The 16885-nt window shown below is 56.7% G+C and overlaps 1 protein-coding gene across 2 annotated transcripts in view; it reads left to right on the forward strand.

Annotated features, from left to right (window-relative positions):
• Positions 1-16885, forward strand: part of SPNS2 (SPNS lysolipid transporter 2, sphingosine-1-phosphate) — an 89764-nt gene that overhangs the window by 48500 nt on the left and 24379 nt on the right. Inside the window, exon 1 of one of the 2 annotated variants that reach the window (XM_082443832.1) lies at positions 5649-6193. The exons of the other annotated variant lie outside the window; for it this stretch is intronic. Coding sequence (XP_082299958.1) covers positions 5824-6193 — 370 coding nt within the window. The 5' untranslated portion in view covers positions 5649-5823. Of the gene's footprint in view, positions 1-5648; positions 6194-16885 lie in introns of those variants that run through there. 2 annotated transcript variants of the gene reach the window in all.

Consider the following 16885-nt stretch of genomic DNA (forward strand, 5'->3'; position numbering starts at 1 on the left):
CCTGACCTCAGGCTTGGAGGGTTAAACACGTGCCTTGAGATGGTCACCCCAATCCTGGCTTGTCCCCCTGCAACACCAGACATCAGTCTGTTTCATTCCCTGAAGAGTCTATCTTTCCTCCATGCCTGGGTGGGCCTGTGAGCTTTCTGGTTTAATGCAGCTGCAGGAGGCAACCAGAGGTTGCTGGAGCCAAGCCTTATCTGACACAGGGAGGTATGGGACTGCACGTGCTCCTTCTGTGTGACCACATCAGTTAAGGTTGTAGGGTGGCGTGCAACAGAAACTGACTGATATCTTAAGCAAAAAAGGGATTTGTTGAAGACCTCAGGAGCTCACAGAATCTATGGGAAGATTGGAGATTCAGGAGCCAGGGCTCCTGGGCCATCTTATTGGGACATTTTCTCCCTATTCTTTTTCCACCCTGCTCAAGATTTAAAGCCCTGGATGAGAGAGTCCAGTTGGAGCCTATGCCCATGCCTTGATTTATAGCTCAGGAAACCAGGGTGCACTTAGGAAGGGAAATGGACATTGAGCATCAAAATAAAACATCAATAAAAGAAAAAAAGATCGAAAAAAAAAAAAAAAACCCACGAAAACCAACGACTGTGTCCATTACAGTGATCCTGGGCAGGCCACTGGCCTTCTCTCAGATGCAGCCTCTCATGGGACAGGGAAGAGGCTGGACTCAGTGTCCTTCAAGGGATTCTTCACTTCTGATAGCCTGAGTCCATGATCAAAGGAGATTGGAGCATCTATAATTCAGAAAGTGTTAAGAATGTTCAAAAGACAGAACAGGAACTTCTGTGTTAGTGGGGACTCAGAGCCATCTGTTCTGAGCAGGAGAGAGAGGCAGAGACGAAGCGTTCTGAGCAAAACTCGTGAGGCAGGCCCAGGCTGGGGGATGGAGGGGCTCCAAGAAGTCCCCAGCTTGGCAACAGCAGGAGCAGAGAGGAGGTGTCCTCTCCCTACCCGTGGGTGGTGACCTGTGGAGAACGTATTCAAAGGGTGGAGGGAAATGGCACAGGGAAGCTAATGGAGGGTGGAGTCAACCCGGGAGAAAATGCCTTTACCAGAAGGGCCCGGAGAGGAATCTGGCTGGTTTCTGAGTCACGCAGAGCAACAGATACATGATGCAAATCAGCACACACTTACTGAGCACCTGCTAAATGTCATTTACTCATTCAATCACAAACATTCTCTGAGCACCTCCTCTGTCCTGGACAGCGGAAGTGAATCAGACAGTGTATGGGCCCTTAAGGCTCACGATCTGTTGTTGGGCTGGTGGAGGGGAGTGGTGGACTCATGTACAAACATAATCAGCACAGTGAGTTTGGTGTGATGGAGGAGGGATACACAGGTTACTCAAGTAACCTAGGGGAGGAAATGACAATTTAAACAAGCAGGTCAGGGAGGGCTTCCTGGAGGTAGTCATGGCTGTGATGGATTTCTGAAGGACTAATGGGAGGAGTGACCTAGGTAGACAGCATAGGCAGAGCAGGGCTAAAAAGCCAGGGGAGGGGGTTGCCCAGGTGACGCTCTCCGTGGTCCTGAACCATCGTTGTGTTAGTAGGACAAGGGCTTTTGTGTTGAGGGGAGAGCGGGGACTAGAGACAACTGCCCCCAATTCCTGCCACTCCTCTGGGCTCCAGGAAGTATCATAACTATGAGCGAGTTCAGGGAGATCAATTTTCAGTGTAGACGAGTGTAATTTTGAGAGATGGGCAGTAGGATCTGAGGCTGGAGATTGGCATGGGTCATGAAGGGTTATCGGAGATCATGTTAAGGAACTTAGATATTTTTTTAAAATTTATTTTATTGAAGTATAGTTGACTTCCAATGTCATGTTAATTTCTGCTGTACAGCAGAGTGTTTCAGTTATACATATATATATTCTTTTTCATTTTCTTTTCCATTATGGTTTATTACAGGATATTGAATATAGTTCCCTGTGCTATACAGTAGGACCTTGTTGTTTATCCAATCTATATATAATAGTTTGCATCTGCTAATCCCAAACTCCCAATCCATCCCTCCCTCACCCCCCCCTCCCCCTTGGCAACCACAAGTCTGTTCTCTATGTCTGTGAGTCTGTTTCTGTTTCGTAGTTAGGAACTTAAGATATTTTTAATCCTGTAGGCAGTGGAGAGCCATGGAGAAGTTTTGTGCAAGGTAGTGGTAGGGTTCTATGTGTGATTTAGAAAATTACTGGCAAGAAATATGAAGAAAAGGCCAGAGGGGGGACTTCCCTGGCAGTCCAGTGGTTAAGACTCCGCGCTTCCACTGCAGGGGCTGTGGGTTCGATCCCTGGTTGGGGAACTAAGATTTCACATGTGGCTGAAATAACAGAAAAGAAAAAGACCGGAGGGGTATGTTGAAACAGGTGGTGTTGATCTTTAAAAGGGTCCAAGTGAGACATGGAGAGGTTTGAGCTAAGTCCATGAGCAACTGGGACACTGGGAGATATTAAAGAGAAAAAAGGGACAGGCCCTAGAGGTGGGAGTTGAGGGAGAAGAAGGAGTCCCAAGTGGCTCCCAGGTTTCCAGCTCAGTGACAATGTGGATGCTGCTGCTATTTGTCAAGAGATAAATGATACTGGGTGGGAGCAGGTTTAGGGGAAAGATGATGAGTTCAGTCTTGGATGTGCTGAGTTTAAGGTGCTGGGGGATATCTAGGGGGGAGTGTGCAGGAAACTGCATATGGACCTAGTGCTTGGAGATGAGGCCACATCTAGAGATGGAGGTTGGGGTGTCCTAGGGAGGTGGATAATTGTTGAAAGCCCAAGCATGGGTGAGAGGCTGCCAAGGGAGAGTGTGCCGTGTGAGCAGGGAGGAGACAGAGGCTGAGCCCTGGAGACACTCCTGTGTAGGGAGGTGGGCAGAGGGGAGGTGGACTGAGCTCCCAGGTAGCAGCCGTGGGGGAGCCAGTGTTTCTCAGAGTGTGTTCTGCAAAGCTGTAGTCATCTTACGAGATGTTCTGTGGTCTAGTACACATGGGGACATGGCAGCCTATACCTCCCCATGGGAGACTCCCAGTGTACACTCTCAGATTAAAGACTCCGAAAAGTTCCTCAGTTAGGAAACCTAATTCTCTGTGTTTATCCCACCATTTCCCGAATATACTTGCCCTTGGGACACTGGCCACTAATGAAATGTGCCCCATTTGTTTTGAAATTATGGTCTATACCTAATGAATGAATATCAGAAGGCCCTTTGGCCATCATTGAGTTCAGCCTCCCATTACGCTGATGAGGAAGCTCTGTCCTGGAGAAGCTAAGAGCGTCGCTATGGGGCAGTAGAGGAAACACTGGATTAGGGGGTAGACACACCTGGGTTTAGTGCAAGCCTCATCATTTACTAGTGACCTTAGGTAGATTACTTCTCTTCCCTGGGTCTCTTCATCTGTGAGATGAAGATAAGAACCCTACAAGTTCTATAGCTGATGGTCCCAGAGGCTCTCAGGAGGCCACAGTGACTTGCCCCGAGCCATACAGCCCCAAAGGGCTTATTGACCTCCCCATCACCGTGCCTTTGGTGGCCCCTTATCCCACCTAAGGACCCACTCGAGAGAGTGCCTTTGAGTTAAAATCCCAGAAAAACCCACAGACTGGGAATGGCTGGCTTGCTTGGTGGCAGCTTAGAGGGCCCCCAAATTTGAAAGGCTCAAAACTCTGCCAATTTTCCCCTGCTCCGGAGCCTACTCAGTGGTGGAAAGGCAGTGCCATGGAAAGGGAATGCTCCCCTTTCTGGCTAAGGCCTAAAACTGCTCCCTGGGCAGGGCTGTGGCTGAAAGGATGAGGAATTTTGGGGAGTGGGAAGGGGACCATGGTGTTGGGCTTAGAGCCACGGTTCTGCCTTCTTCACTGCTGGACGGTCCCCTAGCTGGCCACATCCCCCTGCTGGGCACTGTCCTGTAGCTGGCACCATCACACAGTTATGAAAGTCAGTGCCAGGGCTCAGTCCGAACCCCATGGAGCTCCTAGGTCTGTCCTTCCCTGTTTAATCACCTGCCATCCTGGGCCACCCCGTGGAACTTCCCTCATCCAGCTTTGCAGGCCTGCGCTCAGCAAGCTGGAAAGAGGCAGCAAGGCAACTTTCAGAATGAAATCTGTTTTCCTAACCCTCCCGTCACAGTCATTCATACCCAACACGACGAAGCATATTTTTAGTCACTTTGCAGAATTTAAAATACACCTCGAAGGCGCCAAGAAACACCAGCTTGGGGATTAACTCTGCTCACAAGAGACAGTGGGGCGGGAGTGGGGAGGGGTGCCTTGTGCTGTGTCACCCGTTGGCTATGCCATGACTCACTGTGGCCGACACCTTCACGAGATGCACCTGCCCGTGGATGTGGGATCTGGAGCAGCCTGCAGTGGGAACTGAGCTCTCAGCCCAGGCCGAAGGTATTGCACCAACCTGGGTCAGCACCAGCCCTGCTGCCAACTGGCTGCATGTCCATGGTAGGGTCATTTATGGGCCCTGGAACCTGTGTGTGAATAATTCTGGTTTCCCAGGCTCTGTCTAGTTCTAACATTATGTCCTCAGCACTCTGTACAGGATTTTCATTTCAAAGCTGCAAACAAATGAATGGGGGAGGAAGCTTACCAAAACCACAGCCCCTCTGAGATGGGTTAGAGTGGAGATTGTGGCCCTGAATACAGAAACTACCTGACCACTCTGCACAGGAGACAGGGCTCCCCGCTCCCCCAAGGGAGGACCTGGGGGACTTCCAGACCCTTTAAATCCTATCCTCCTATCTACCCCCAGAGGGAGAAACTGAGACCCAGAGAAAGTTAGGGGTCTTGTCTAGGGTCATGCCACACACCAGGGCAGAACTGGGCTAGGACCCAGCCTCCTGTCTCCCATTCAGGGCTTTGTCGTGCGCTGCTGAAGTGTGATGCTTGCGGTTGCCCGTTGCCGTGCCCTCAGGAGAGAAGGCCCCCTTTCAATGCCCTGTTTCGGGGGTGGGGGAGGGGGCCGGTTGGAGCCCTGGCTCTCTCTGCCAGGGGCTGCCTTTCTGAGGGGCAGGGGTAGGGTCTCGGTGTGCACACAGGAATGGGCCCAGCAGGAGGCAGGGGGCTGGATCTGAGCTTCCCTGGAGAGGTGGGCGACATAGCCTTCTGTGACTGGTGGAGGCCTGGGTCCTGGGCCAACCCCCCACCCGTCACGCTTCTTGGTTCTTACGCAGCCCTCCCTGAACTGATTAAATCATGGCGGGTGAGTAGCTGCTGGAGCGGCCACGGGCCCTCCTACCCGCGCCCCTGACTTAACCGTCTGAGACCCTCTCTCCAGGATGTCCGTATGCCCTGAGCTCTAGCCCTCATCTCTCTCCCAGAGTCTCCGCCGCGGTAGGGAGCGGGGGGGAGGGAGGGCACTGAGTGGGTGCTGGGAAGTCCTGCTTCCCGGACGCTACTCTTAGCTCCGTAGCTCCCCACAAACCCCCTCCGGGTCCTCGTCAGCCTCGGCGGCCGCGCGGCTCCAGAGTGACTGCGCCCGCGTCGGGCGGGAGGGGCTCTGCGGCCCGGCCCTCCCCCTCCGCCCCCCCGGGGGCAGCACGTGCGGGGCGGGGCTGTGGCCCGAGCCCGGGGCTGATTGGGCGCGGGCCTGGTGGGCGGGGCCGGGCCGCAGCTGTCAGAGCAGCAGCGGCGGCGACCGCGGCGCACCGGGCTGAAACGGTGGCAGCGCCGCAGCCGGGGTCGGAGCGCAGGAGCCGACGGGGCCCGGCCGGGATGGTGCAGCGGCAGCTCCTCGGCGCACACACGCACTGAGTGGGCCCAAGCTGGGCCCCGCGCCCCCCGCGCCCCCCGCCGCCCCGATCCCGGCCGGCATGATGTGCCTGGAATGCGCCTCGGCGGCGGCGGGCGGCGCGGAGGAGGAGGAGGCGGACGCGGAGCGGCGGCGCCGGCGCCGGGGGGCGCAGCGAGGGGCCGGCGGTGGCGGTTGCTGCGGGGCGCGGGCAGCGGGCGCCGCTGGAGTGGCGACCGCCGACGATGAGGTGCAGACGCTGTCGGGCAGCGTGAGACGGGCCCCTTCCGCACCCCCCAGCACCCCCAGCACCCCCAGCTGCGCAGCCGCTGCCAAGGGCCTCGGCGCTCAGCAGCCCAAACCAGCCAGCTTGGGCCGCGGGCGAGGGGCAGCCGCTGCCATCCTCAGCTTGGGCAACGTGCTCAACTACCTGGACAGGTACACCGTAGCAGGTGAGCGAGTGCCCCACCCAGCCCAAGAACCAGGACCCTCTGCCTCGAGGTACCTCGGGGAGCCTTCGGTCCCAGGCCCCCTATATCCAAGCCTTTCGTGGGGTCTCTAAGGGCCCTCCGTTCAGGCACAACTGGGCAAGTGATGCCCTGAGATCTACTGGTCCAATGCAGGGACCGGCCCCCGCACCCCCGGGCCATGGGTAGGGGGGAGTCCCCACCCCTGGAGTAGCCCGCGCGTCCTCGCCAGCCCTTGACGTCCCATCCGTTGTCCTCTTCTGCGAGAGAGTCTCCTTTGCGTCTCTCTGCGTTCTGGCCTCCGCACCCCCATCCGCCCCAGCCTCAGGTTCCCGGGCCTCTCCTCCCCTTCCCCCAGCCCAGGCTGTTTGTCGGTCCGTAGCCGGTCAGTTCCTTCCTTCCTCCGCCGTCTCCACTCCCCTGCGTGCGTGCGGCGAGTGCGCGCGCCCCTTGCGGGTGTGTGCCAGGGGAAACCAAGTGTGTGCTCGCGGGCGGCGCGGATGTGTGTGTGAGCGTGTGAGCGCGTGGCTGACAAAGGCTTGGGGCTGCGGGGAGCGGAGGGAGGGGCGGGGCGGGTCCGCGGCGCCTGGGGACCCAGGATGCGGTTTGCAGCTGGCCCTGGCTAGAGGCCCAAAGATGCCTCCCCCTGTTCTGTGTCGCTTGGGGCCTGGGGTAGGGCGCGGGCCACTGGGGCTGCCTCATCCTCTGTGAGCATCTCCGGGAATCAGCCTTGGGGAGGGGGTAGAGGTAGATAGAACAACTGAGTTCTAGCCCCGGATTTTCCCCTCTTGTGCTTGGTGTGTGACCTTGGGCCGGTCTTAGCCTATGTTTAGGTCTGTTTCCCCGTTTGTGAGGTGGTTGGTCCTCAGGCCCTTTGGGGATGGAAGGGCGTTCTGGGATTCCAGTCTCCTCGCTCCCCTCCCACAGTTCTGGGGCGGGGGGCGGGGGGGGGGGTGCCTGTGAACAGGGATTTTCCCTAAATTGAGCTGCCCCTCGGTGGGAAGGGTGCAGCCTTGAGAGAAAGAGACTTTGGCCAGGCTAGCACGTGGGGGCTCTCTGCCATGGGAGAGCAGTGACTGGATACCTGACATCCTGGCATGCTGGCCTAACCACAGCTTAGTAAAATCTGGAACTAGAAAAAAAAGAAAAAAGATAGAGGGGGGAATCTTGGACAGACTCGAAAGAGAACTTTGTACCCATGGAGAGAGGCAAGCCCTGGCTTAAACCATAAAACATATGCCACCTGGGTCCCCTTCCCTAGGACTCAAGTCTCCCACTCTGTTGAATGGGCTTTTGTGTCGAGTGGAAGGAGGAACTCTGATGGGAGAGCAGAGGCTTCCGCCTTCCCCCACTCCCACTTTCAAAACCCTTTATCTCTCTGACCCTCCCTGCGGGGAGTTGGAAGTGGGTACCAGTGGCACCAGTTTCCGGGTCGAGCTCAAGGGGCTCTTACTTTGGCCTGGTGAGCAGGAGTACCCAGCACCGCCCAAGTGCACCAGCCCCTGTGCACCAGCCCCATGGCACACACATGTGCCATGCTGCCTGGGACCTGGGAGCTTAGGTGCCACCCTAAAGTGGGGAGAAGTCAGAGAACACGGGGGGCCTGTAGTTAGTGCAACATCGACTTCTGTCCATAGATGGGCAAACCGAGGCCCTTGTCCAAGATGGCCCGGAGAGTGCACGACAAAGCTGGTGTTCGATCTGCCTGTTTCCCACCCTCTCAGCTGGGCAATAAATGGCCTGCTTCTAGCGCTGTAACACTTTCCAATTTGTTTTCTCATGCCCCAGACCACCCCCTCTGATATTCTTAGGGAAACTGACTCTGCTAGGGGCTGAGGTGCGATGGTGGGATCAGGGAGGGCTGGTGCTTATCTGCCTCCACCCCCACTTGCGTCCCTGAGTCAGAATGGGAGAACAAGATAGGAAATTTCTGGTGAATTGGTAAGGGGGGGTGGGGCAGTAGGGAGGAAGGCCCGGAAAGCTCTGTGCAAACACCGCCTGAGCTGTGCATCCCTCCCTGTCCCTCCAGGGTGGGAGCCCATGCACCACCCTGCCCCCAACACACAGCATACACAGATTTCCTCTCCGGATAAACCTGGCTCCCTCCCTCTCTCTTTATGGTAGATTCTCCTACCACCACCCCCTTGCTGCCAAGTTCAGTTTTCAGGAAGATTTATTGTCTCTATGGCAACTACTATGGCTTGATGTATCTTGGGAGATTGGGGGGGCCGCAGGGGAATGGTCATCCCTGGCCCCAGTCCACCTGTTGCTGGCTGTCCGGCTGGGACAGAGGAGGGGAGGCAGACACTCCACTGCTCATTCATCTTTGATATTTGCACCCACCTGATCCCTGAGAACCTCACCATCTGGCCCTGCCTCCCCCATCAAAAAATGGGGTGAGTTCCCACTCTCTTCCTTTAAATCTGTCCTGTGCATTTCTGTTTTCATGGTATAGACCAGCTCTGTCCGAAAGGGATATAATGCAAGCCACGGCTATAATTTAAAATTTTCTAGTAGCCACATTAAAAAAGTAAAAAGAATAGGTGAAGTGAATTAATAATGTATTTTATTCCACTCAATATATCCAACATAATTCAACATGTAATCAATATAAAAGCTACTCATAGGATAGTTCGCCTACTTTCCATACTGAGTTTCGAAACTCAGTGTGTTTTACATTTACAGCACACGTCAGTTTGGACTAGTTGCTATTCAGGTGTCCAACAGCCACAGTGGCTCGGGGCCACCGCAGTGGACAGTGAAGGTCTAGAGTCTTTGATGCCAGAGTTCACATCCAGGCTCTTCAACTTCCCAGCCGTGTGACCTTGGGGATGTCTCCTGAGCCTTCTGGGTGATCATTTCCTCCCCTCCACCTCCCGGGGTGTGTGGCATAAATGAGAATGTCTCTTAAGCCAGGCTCCTAGGAGAGCTTCACAAATGTCAGCTCCCTGCTCTTCCATGGCTCTGCCCAAGCTGTGCCCTGGCCACTGCGCCCTCCTGTTTCTCGGTTTCTGACAGTTCCTTTCAGGAAGCGTTGGCAAACCCCTCCCTTCTTCACCAGGGCTGATCTCCATCCTGGGAACTCCAGGAGGTTCTGCCTCTGCCCTAGCATTCCCAGCGCCACCCCCGGTGATCTGGCTAATTATGGCCTCTCCTCCTCCACCTCCTCCTCCTCCCCCTCCTCCTCCTCCCCCTCCTCCTCCCCCTCCTCTTCCCCCTCCTCCTCCTCCTTCTCCCCCTCCTCCCCATGAGAACCCCCTGAGGGCAGCAGGCCTCAGAAGCAGGTGAGAAGGGCCAGGTTCCCGCTCTTGCTTTCCTTACTGAGCATTGTTTCAGTTGGATGACAGTGAGGTAGCCCGGAAACTGCCTCTCAACCCTTGCCCCTACCTCCTTGGGTGGATGAGGACACTGACACCGGGAGAATGCTGGAACTTATCCAAGGTCACATGGCAGGACGGAGCAGGACCAGAACCCTCCCGTGTGGTCTTCTCTCAGGGGGAGGACAGAGCATACCGCCTGCTTCTGACCTGGAAACTCGGAGACTCTGCTGGCCAGGGCAGAAGCCCTCTGGGCAGATGAGTTTCAGCTCAGTTTAACAGCAGCAGTTTGAGCTCCCCTGGGGCACGTGGCTCCTGCTCCCGTGGCCCCTACGAGCCTGGCAGCCACCCACTCTGCATTCGGAACCCACTCCTGGCTGCCAGGTCAGGAGAAGGAAGGAGCCTCTCAGGCGAGGGTCCTGAGTCTCCTCTTACCAGCTCTACATCCTGGTGCCGGAGCTGCCTGTGCCCATGGGCTCCCAATCTTCCATCTGTAAAATGGAAGCAGAGCTGAGGGTGTAGGTGGCAGCATTCTGCTCCTGGAACCAGGCCCAGCAAGAGGGAGCTGGGCAGGCCCTGTTCACGTTTGGAGAATAACTATTTGAAAGCTGAGATCCTCCCCCAACTTCTCTGGGACACCTGTTCTCTTCATGAGACCTAGTTTCTTTCCCTTTGATCCAGCCCCCTGGCAGACCAGGCACTTGAAATTGGGCGGAGCAGGGGCTGGTGAGGAGAGGCAGAGCCCTGCCCTGGGGGAGTCCTTTTCTGCCAAAGAAGCTGAGACCGGTATCCATGGCAACCACTCACTAACACAAACCCAGAAGGAGAGAGGAGTACAGGGACCCAGCTTGGAGCACAGGCCTGGCAGGGACTGGGGGCTTCCCCAAACACCTGGCCTCCGCGCAGGAAGGGCTGCCAGGCACGGGCTTTTAGCTCTTTTTCTGTCTGCTTGGTTGAGGCTGTCCAGAGCTGACAGTTGGGGAAACAGAAGCTCTGGGCCTTTTACAGAGTCACCTGAGTGTGTAGAAGCCAGGTCAGTCCTCAAGCTCCGTGTCTATCTTTGTCGATAAGGATATCAACACCACTCCCGCCCTGCCCCCTCAGGTGGCTTTGTCCCTTTGAGCGGCCCTGCCCTGGCCACCACCAAGTCAGCACTATGTAAGGTCTGCAGGGCGGGGTGTCCCAGGGCCACATTCCAGAATGCCTGTCTGGTGGGTCAGCGTCCAGGTGCACCGCTGGGCTGGCCTGGAATGCCAGTGCCCCAGTGACTAACCGCCAGCAGCCCATTTCCTTGCTCCTTTTTCCTCCTTGGCCACTCTCTGGCTGGTTCTAACAGCATTTTTGCTGTGCCATTGACCTGTCAGAGAAGTGCTTTGAAACTCACTGCCTTGATTTGGGACCCAGGGCCAGTGACTGGCGCAGCCTGTGCCTTAGTTTTCCCTGTGTGAATGCGGCAGGAAGGCTGCAGGGTACAGCCTGGTCTGAGAGTGAGGCTGCTCAGAGAGGAGGAGTTCCACGTCCCTTCCCCAGACAGGAAGTGGCTTTGTTTCTGCCTGGGTGTGGGGCCCTGAAATCCTGAGGGTAGAAGGGGGATGAGAGCAAAGGAGGCAAAGAGGACACTGTCTTGATCCCCAGGCCCCTGGGGCTGGGCTCCTGGCTGGGCCCTGACAGTCTCCTGGGCTGAGCTTCCTACTCCTGGCTTTATCAGAATTGCTGTGTGACCTGAGGCAGATCCTGACCCTCTCTGAGCCGTGAAACCACAATAGATGATTTCGTTCCTCTTTTTCTGTGGTCAAGGTGTTGCTCCCAAGGGTAGTATGGGGCGCATGACTTGGTCTCAGGGACTCTTGTCTTCTGGAGCTCGGCTCTGCCTGTGCCTCCCTTTTCCAGGACGACCCAGGACTGTTCCCTAGATGCTGCAGCGGCCAACCTTAGTTTTTGCTGCCGGGTCTCCGTGGTGTCTCTGCCCTCCTTCCAGGAAGTCTTCCCCACATCCCCCTCACTCTGTCCACCTCCATCACGGCACCTACCCCCATAGAGGGTGACTGTCTCCCTTCAGCCTCACGTGGGCTGAGCCTGGTCATCTCTGTGTCCCCAGTATGTGTGGGGGGCTGGCACGGGCTTGGCTCTTGTTGGCCGACTGAGTGGCAGAATTGAGTTGACCCAGCCCTGCCTGTCCCCAAAGCCCATCCTTCTGGGCTGAAGGGGCGTTGGTAGGTTTGAACGACCCTGGACAAGGACCAGGCCCCTGTAGCCGAGGCTGGGGCTTCTCTCGTGGTGGCCGGCGCTGCCCTTTTGTCCTGACTAGGGCACACAATGAGCTGGAGGCCTCATGTCTCTGAGAAGGAAGGGGGAGCAGAGATCAATGTGGTCCCTGTCTGCCCAGCCCGCAGCCCTGACAATGGGGCTTCCTGGCCCCATGCTGGGCAGAATGGCTCCTGTACATGCAGGAGGGCACTGTGGTGGCTTCGTCTGGTCTCTTCTGCAGGTAGGGCACTGGAGGCCAAGGGCTGGTCCCAGGTCACACTGCGAGGTGGGGTGAAGCAGAACGCTGGTCTGCTGTGGGCCTGGCGCTCTCGTGGTAGTTGGGAGTGGTTGGTGAAAGGAGCCCTAGGGAAGATACAGCGGAGGGCAGAAGCATTTATATTAGAGCAAGAAAGAAGCAGGACTGATGCACTAGCCAGAGCTTGGAGGCTAGGGGTGGGGTCCCAGCCTCCTGCCTTGCCCTCAGTTCTCTGCCTCCATAGAGACCTTGCTGGGGTCTACCCTCACAGCCTGGTAGCTCCGTGGGGTCTTCACGGTCCCTTCACTGCCCAGCATGGACTTGCAAATGGGGTCCCAGGCAGCAAGGAGCACCATTATGCTTTGTAAACTGTAAAGGGCCGTGCCTGGGGAGGGAGGGTGTTACTTGGTCACACACTGTTTCTAGCACCCAGGTGAGGGCGATTGGTGTGGATGTTGGGAAGGGGCTGGCTGCAACCTCTTTTCTGGTGCTTTTTGGGGTGCGGTGGGGAGCACAGGCCAGGTCGGGGCGCTTTAGGGGTCTGCTCGGCCTGGCTCCTGCCTGGCTCTGTGGCCTGTTTCCTTCGCCCCCTGAATCTCAATTTTCCATCTGAGAAGCGGGGGCAGGAGTCGCTGGTCGCCTGGGCCACTGGAGCAGCACACAGGGAGAAGGCTGAGGGTTCGTGGGCTTGAGCCACGCCGTTCTGAGGTCTCTTATCTCTCCCCACCCTCTCTCCCCCCATACCCTGGACTTATCCCGGGTCTGTGGCCACACAGGCCACACCCTCCATGGGTCATGATAAGGGTGTGGTCACCTTGTCCGCGGCCCCTGTTGGTCTCGGGAGTCCTTGAGCCAGAACAGGGCCCGGGAGGCTGAGATGGGAAAGGAGTGGCCCTGCAAAGCCCCCAAATTGCTAAGGCCGAGTCTGGTTCCAGGAAAGCTGGCCCCAAATGATAGACCAGAACCACAGGCCAGAGGCCCCGCTGCCTGTCCCCGCCCACTCTGGGCAGAGAGGCTTGGTGGGAATGGGGGTGGGGGCATGGGGAGGGAGGGCTCTCTGAGCTCTGGGGGTGGTTCTGCTCGCCTCGGGCTGGGGGGTCTGTGGGCAGGGCCCTGGGGAGGGAAGGGTGCTATGGGCTGCTCTTTATGGGGACAAGTCTGGAGTTTAAGTCTTCTAGGGAGGGGGTGGGGCCTCCCTGAGGGGCTGAGGCTGTGGGCCAGGGGTCCCATCCTCATGGGCCCTGCAGAGATGACCACTAAGCTGTCCTGACAGATGACCCAGGTCTGTAGGCAGGCATGGGGGTAGGCGGGTTAGCACATGTAGAACAAACACGATTAAGATTTAGAATGGACCCAGTAGGGATGTGTAGGGATCCTGGGTCAATCTCAGACGGGCAACCTGAGGCTCAGAACAGGGGCCAGATGCTCCTGTAGGTCACTCAGTTTGTCCCTGGGGGACGGGGGGAGGGTCTTGCCCTGTGGAAGCTCTGGGGCAGGTAGAAGTGAGTGTGCTTGACAGCCGGGTCTCTGGCTGAGGAACTGCCTTGGCCCATCCCCCTTAGGCTCGGAAAGGAGGGGGTGGGTGCTGGCGGGGCCAGGCTGTGGTTTCCCAGCCTTAGCCATTCAGAGCCAGGTCAGCAGAGCCAGGCCTTCAGGCCCCTATAATTACCCGGGTGGGAGTTGCGGCCCTGCATTGGAGCAGGGGTGAGACTTCCAGAGTGAGCCAGCCCTGAGGCCTCCACAGGGGAACCAGGGTCCCTCCAAGAAGGACCAGCCAATGGCAGGCATCACCCATCCCTTCAGACCCCTAGGCTCTGTCTTTCCAGCCATCTGCCCCCATGTGGGAGAAAAGAACGCTGAAGTGGGAATTCCCGTTCTCTGGGAACTGGTCACAGCCGGGGCTCTTGCCCCATGATGATCTTGATGACCTATGATAACGTTTGTAACATTTATTGACTACCTACTACGTGCCAGGTACCATTCTAAGCATTTTACATGGATCAACCCATTTAAACCTCACAACAACCATATAAAGCAGATCTTAAAATTAATCCTTGTTACAGAAGAGGAAACTGGCACAGAGAGTTTAAGGAACTTGCCTAAGGTCACAAAGCAGGGAAGGTGGAGAAGCCAGGATTTGAACCCCGATGGTCTGGCTCTGGAGCCCATGCTCTTGGAAATTCAGCTATGCTGCCTGCTGCTCTGAGAGAGGTAGGGTAGACATGGGGTGATGATGGCTGTGTCTGGGGAGTGAACGTGAGCGCCAGGTGGCCTGCCCTGGATGACAAGGCAGAAAGAGACCTCAGGATCATGTCCCAACCTTGCATCTGAGGCTGGTCTGAACTGGGGGGTCCTGAGGTCAGTGGGGGTTTCCTCTTACACCTTGGCCTTTTTGAGGACTCTGTGATGTCAGCAGGTTGGGTTCTGGACCTGGCTCCTCTAGGGGCTATTGAAGGACCAGCAGTGATGGGGGATCACTGCATCTGTGACCAGCCAGATAGGTGAGTCGGGCCAGGTTCCATCCAGCTCTGCGGGTGCCTTCAAAGTTACAGGCACCTCCTCAACAAGAGCCCCAAAGGAGGGAGTTGGGGGGCACACCCTGATAGACATGACCTTGGATCTGGGCCCTGGATGAGGTGGATCTTAGCAGGTGGAGATGAACAGTCCAGGAAGAGGGCATGGCTGTAGTCAAGGCCTGGAGGCCTGTGGGCCATGATATGTGAGTCACAGGGGCTTCAGACCAGCCAGGCCAGCGGTTTCCAGTCACCTGGGCAGTGTGTTAATAGATTCCTGGCTCTGGCTTCTAGACAGGGTGATTGTGCAGACCTGGAGCACGGAGGCCTCAAATGCTAGAAGAAGTCTGGGCTTAATTTGGGTGGCAATAGGGAGCCACTAAGCTCTACTGGGAAGCCACCCTCAATGACCTAATTTGGTTACACTCTCAGAACAGTGTCTGGCATGTAGTAAGCACTCAGTACACGTTAACACCCATATTATTGTTGTTGTTAGCAGTAGTATTACTGAACCAGGGACCTGGGCCAATGGGTTTTGAAGACCTCATGGGTGACTCTGGGCCCTAGCCAGAGTTGACAACCACTGTGCCACGGCCTTAGCTCCTTGAGTCCAGAGATTGTCTTGTGGTCTCTGAAACCCCAGCCCAGGACTTAATAGGAAGTTGATAAGTGCTTGTGTGGTCAGGCTGCAGGAGGGATGCTGGATGGGCTAGTAGAGGCTGGAGGCAGGGAGTCCAGGGAGGAGGCAGTTGGTGAAGGAGAGAGAGAATCGTTGGGGCCTATTCATGGGAGGCGAGGGGGGTGTCATGGCCGACTCCCAGGTGTCTGGTCTGGGGGGTGGACCAGGTAGGTGGTGGAGCCGTGGAATCGGGGTCCAGGTGGCTGGGATGCTGAGACATGATAGAGCCTGTGGGGTTGAGCCACCAGAAGGCAGTTGGCTTCAGGCGGGGATGGAGATGAGGACATCGAGTTGGGGAGGGGTGAGAACTCTTTCAAGAACTTCAGCTGTGGGAATCCCCAGGCGGTCCAGTGGTTAGGACTCGGTGCTTTCACTGCCATGGCCTGGGTTCAATCCCCGGTCAGGGAACTAAAAAAAAAAAAAAAAAAAAAGACCTTCAGCTGTGAAGGGGGAGAGAGAAAGAGCGGCTGGCAGGGGGGATGAGGCCGGACTGTTGTTACCAGCAGGATGAGAGAGGGGTGAGCACATTTGTGCGCTGGTGTGCAGGAGACAGGGGTGAGGGAGATGCTGATAGCACAGCTCAAGCCAGCGGCTGACCCGGGCCAGCTTCCCAGGGGGCAGGAGGGGCAGCTGGCCTCGGACAAGAGGCGAGCCCCTTGGAGGCTTGAGAGGGGTGTAATTAGGGTCAATGGGTAAGAAAATTCAGGTGCTCCTGCTTTTCCAGAATGTTTTCTTGGCTCAGGGAGGAGGACCCTGTGGGCAGAGGACGATTGTGGCTGTGGATTTGGGGTGACTGCCTGGAGAGGCCTGGATCGGGAGCTGTGGCCGTGGGACAGAGGGGGGCTGCGGGTGTGGTGGGAGCCCCACCTTGCCCGCCCCGGGCTGGTGGGGCTGGAGTGGACTTGGTCTGAGCTGGAGGAGGCTGCTGCTGGGCGTGAGGCCCGTCCTGTGACCCACTAAACCTCAGCCTCCAGGAAGGAGGCTAAAAATAAGGCTGTGGTGAAGAAGGGAGGGGGTGTGTGGGTCCAAGCCTGCCTGGAGCCCAGAGGAAAATCTGAGACAACAGTCCGGGCTGCTGTGACACACGCTTCCCGTGCCAGTGGCCAGTGGGGTCTCACCCGCCTGCAGCCGTGGCCCTTTGCAGGCCTCGAAGAGGGAAAACAACCGAGAAAGGCTCAGGCAGGGCCTGACCTAGGGTCTTACGGCCTGTACGAGGCCCTGTTCCCTGGAAGGGTTTCTCTGGCCTTCTGCCTGGAACTCAGGACTTGGACCCAAGACTGGGTTGCCGGGGGGTACTGGGGTGGGGACATCCAAAGCTGCCCGTGCCTTGGGGTCTAGACTGCTCAGGAGTTCCCAGGGACCCTGGATGCCCATCTGGATATGGTGAAATATTCCTCCCCCTTACGAGGAACCCTGTTCAGTAGAGGAAGTCAAGGAAGGCTTCCTGGGACTTCCCTGGCGGTCCGGTGGTTGGGACTTCGCCTTCCAATGCAGGGGGTTTGGGTTGGATGCCTGGTCAGGGAGCTGGGATCCCACATGCTTCAGGGCCAAGGAACCAAAGTATGGAGCAGAGGCAGTGTTGTAGCAAGTTCAATGAAGACTTTGAAAATGGTGCACATCAAAAAAAAAAAATCTTAAAAAAAAAAAGGAAGGCTTCCTGGAGGC

The sequence above is a fragment of the Balaenoptera physalus genome (assembly GCF_965194825.1).
Source record: "Balaenoptera physalus genome assembly, chromosome: 20".
Taxonomy (NCBI): Eukaryota; Metazoa; Chordata; class Mammalia; order Artiodactyla; family Balaenopteridae; genus Balaenoptera; species Balaenoptera physalus.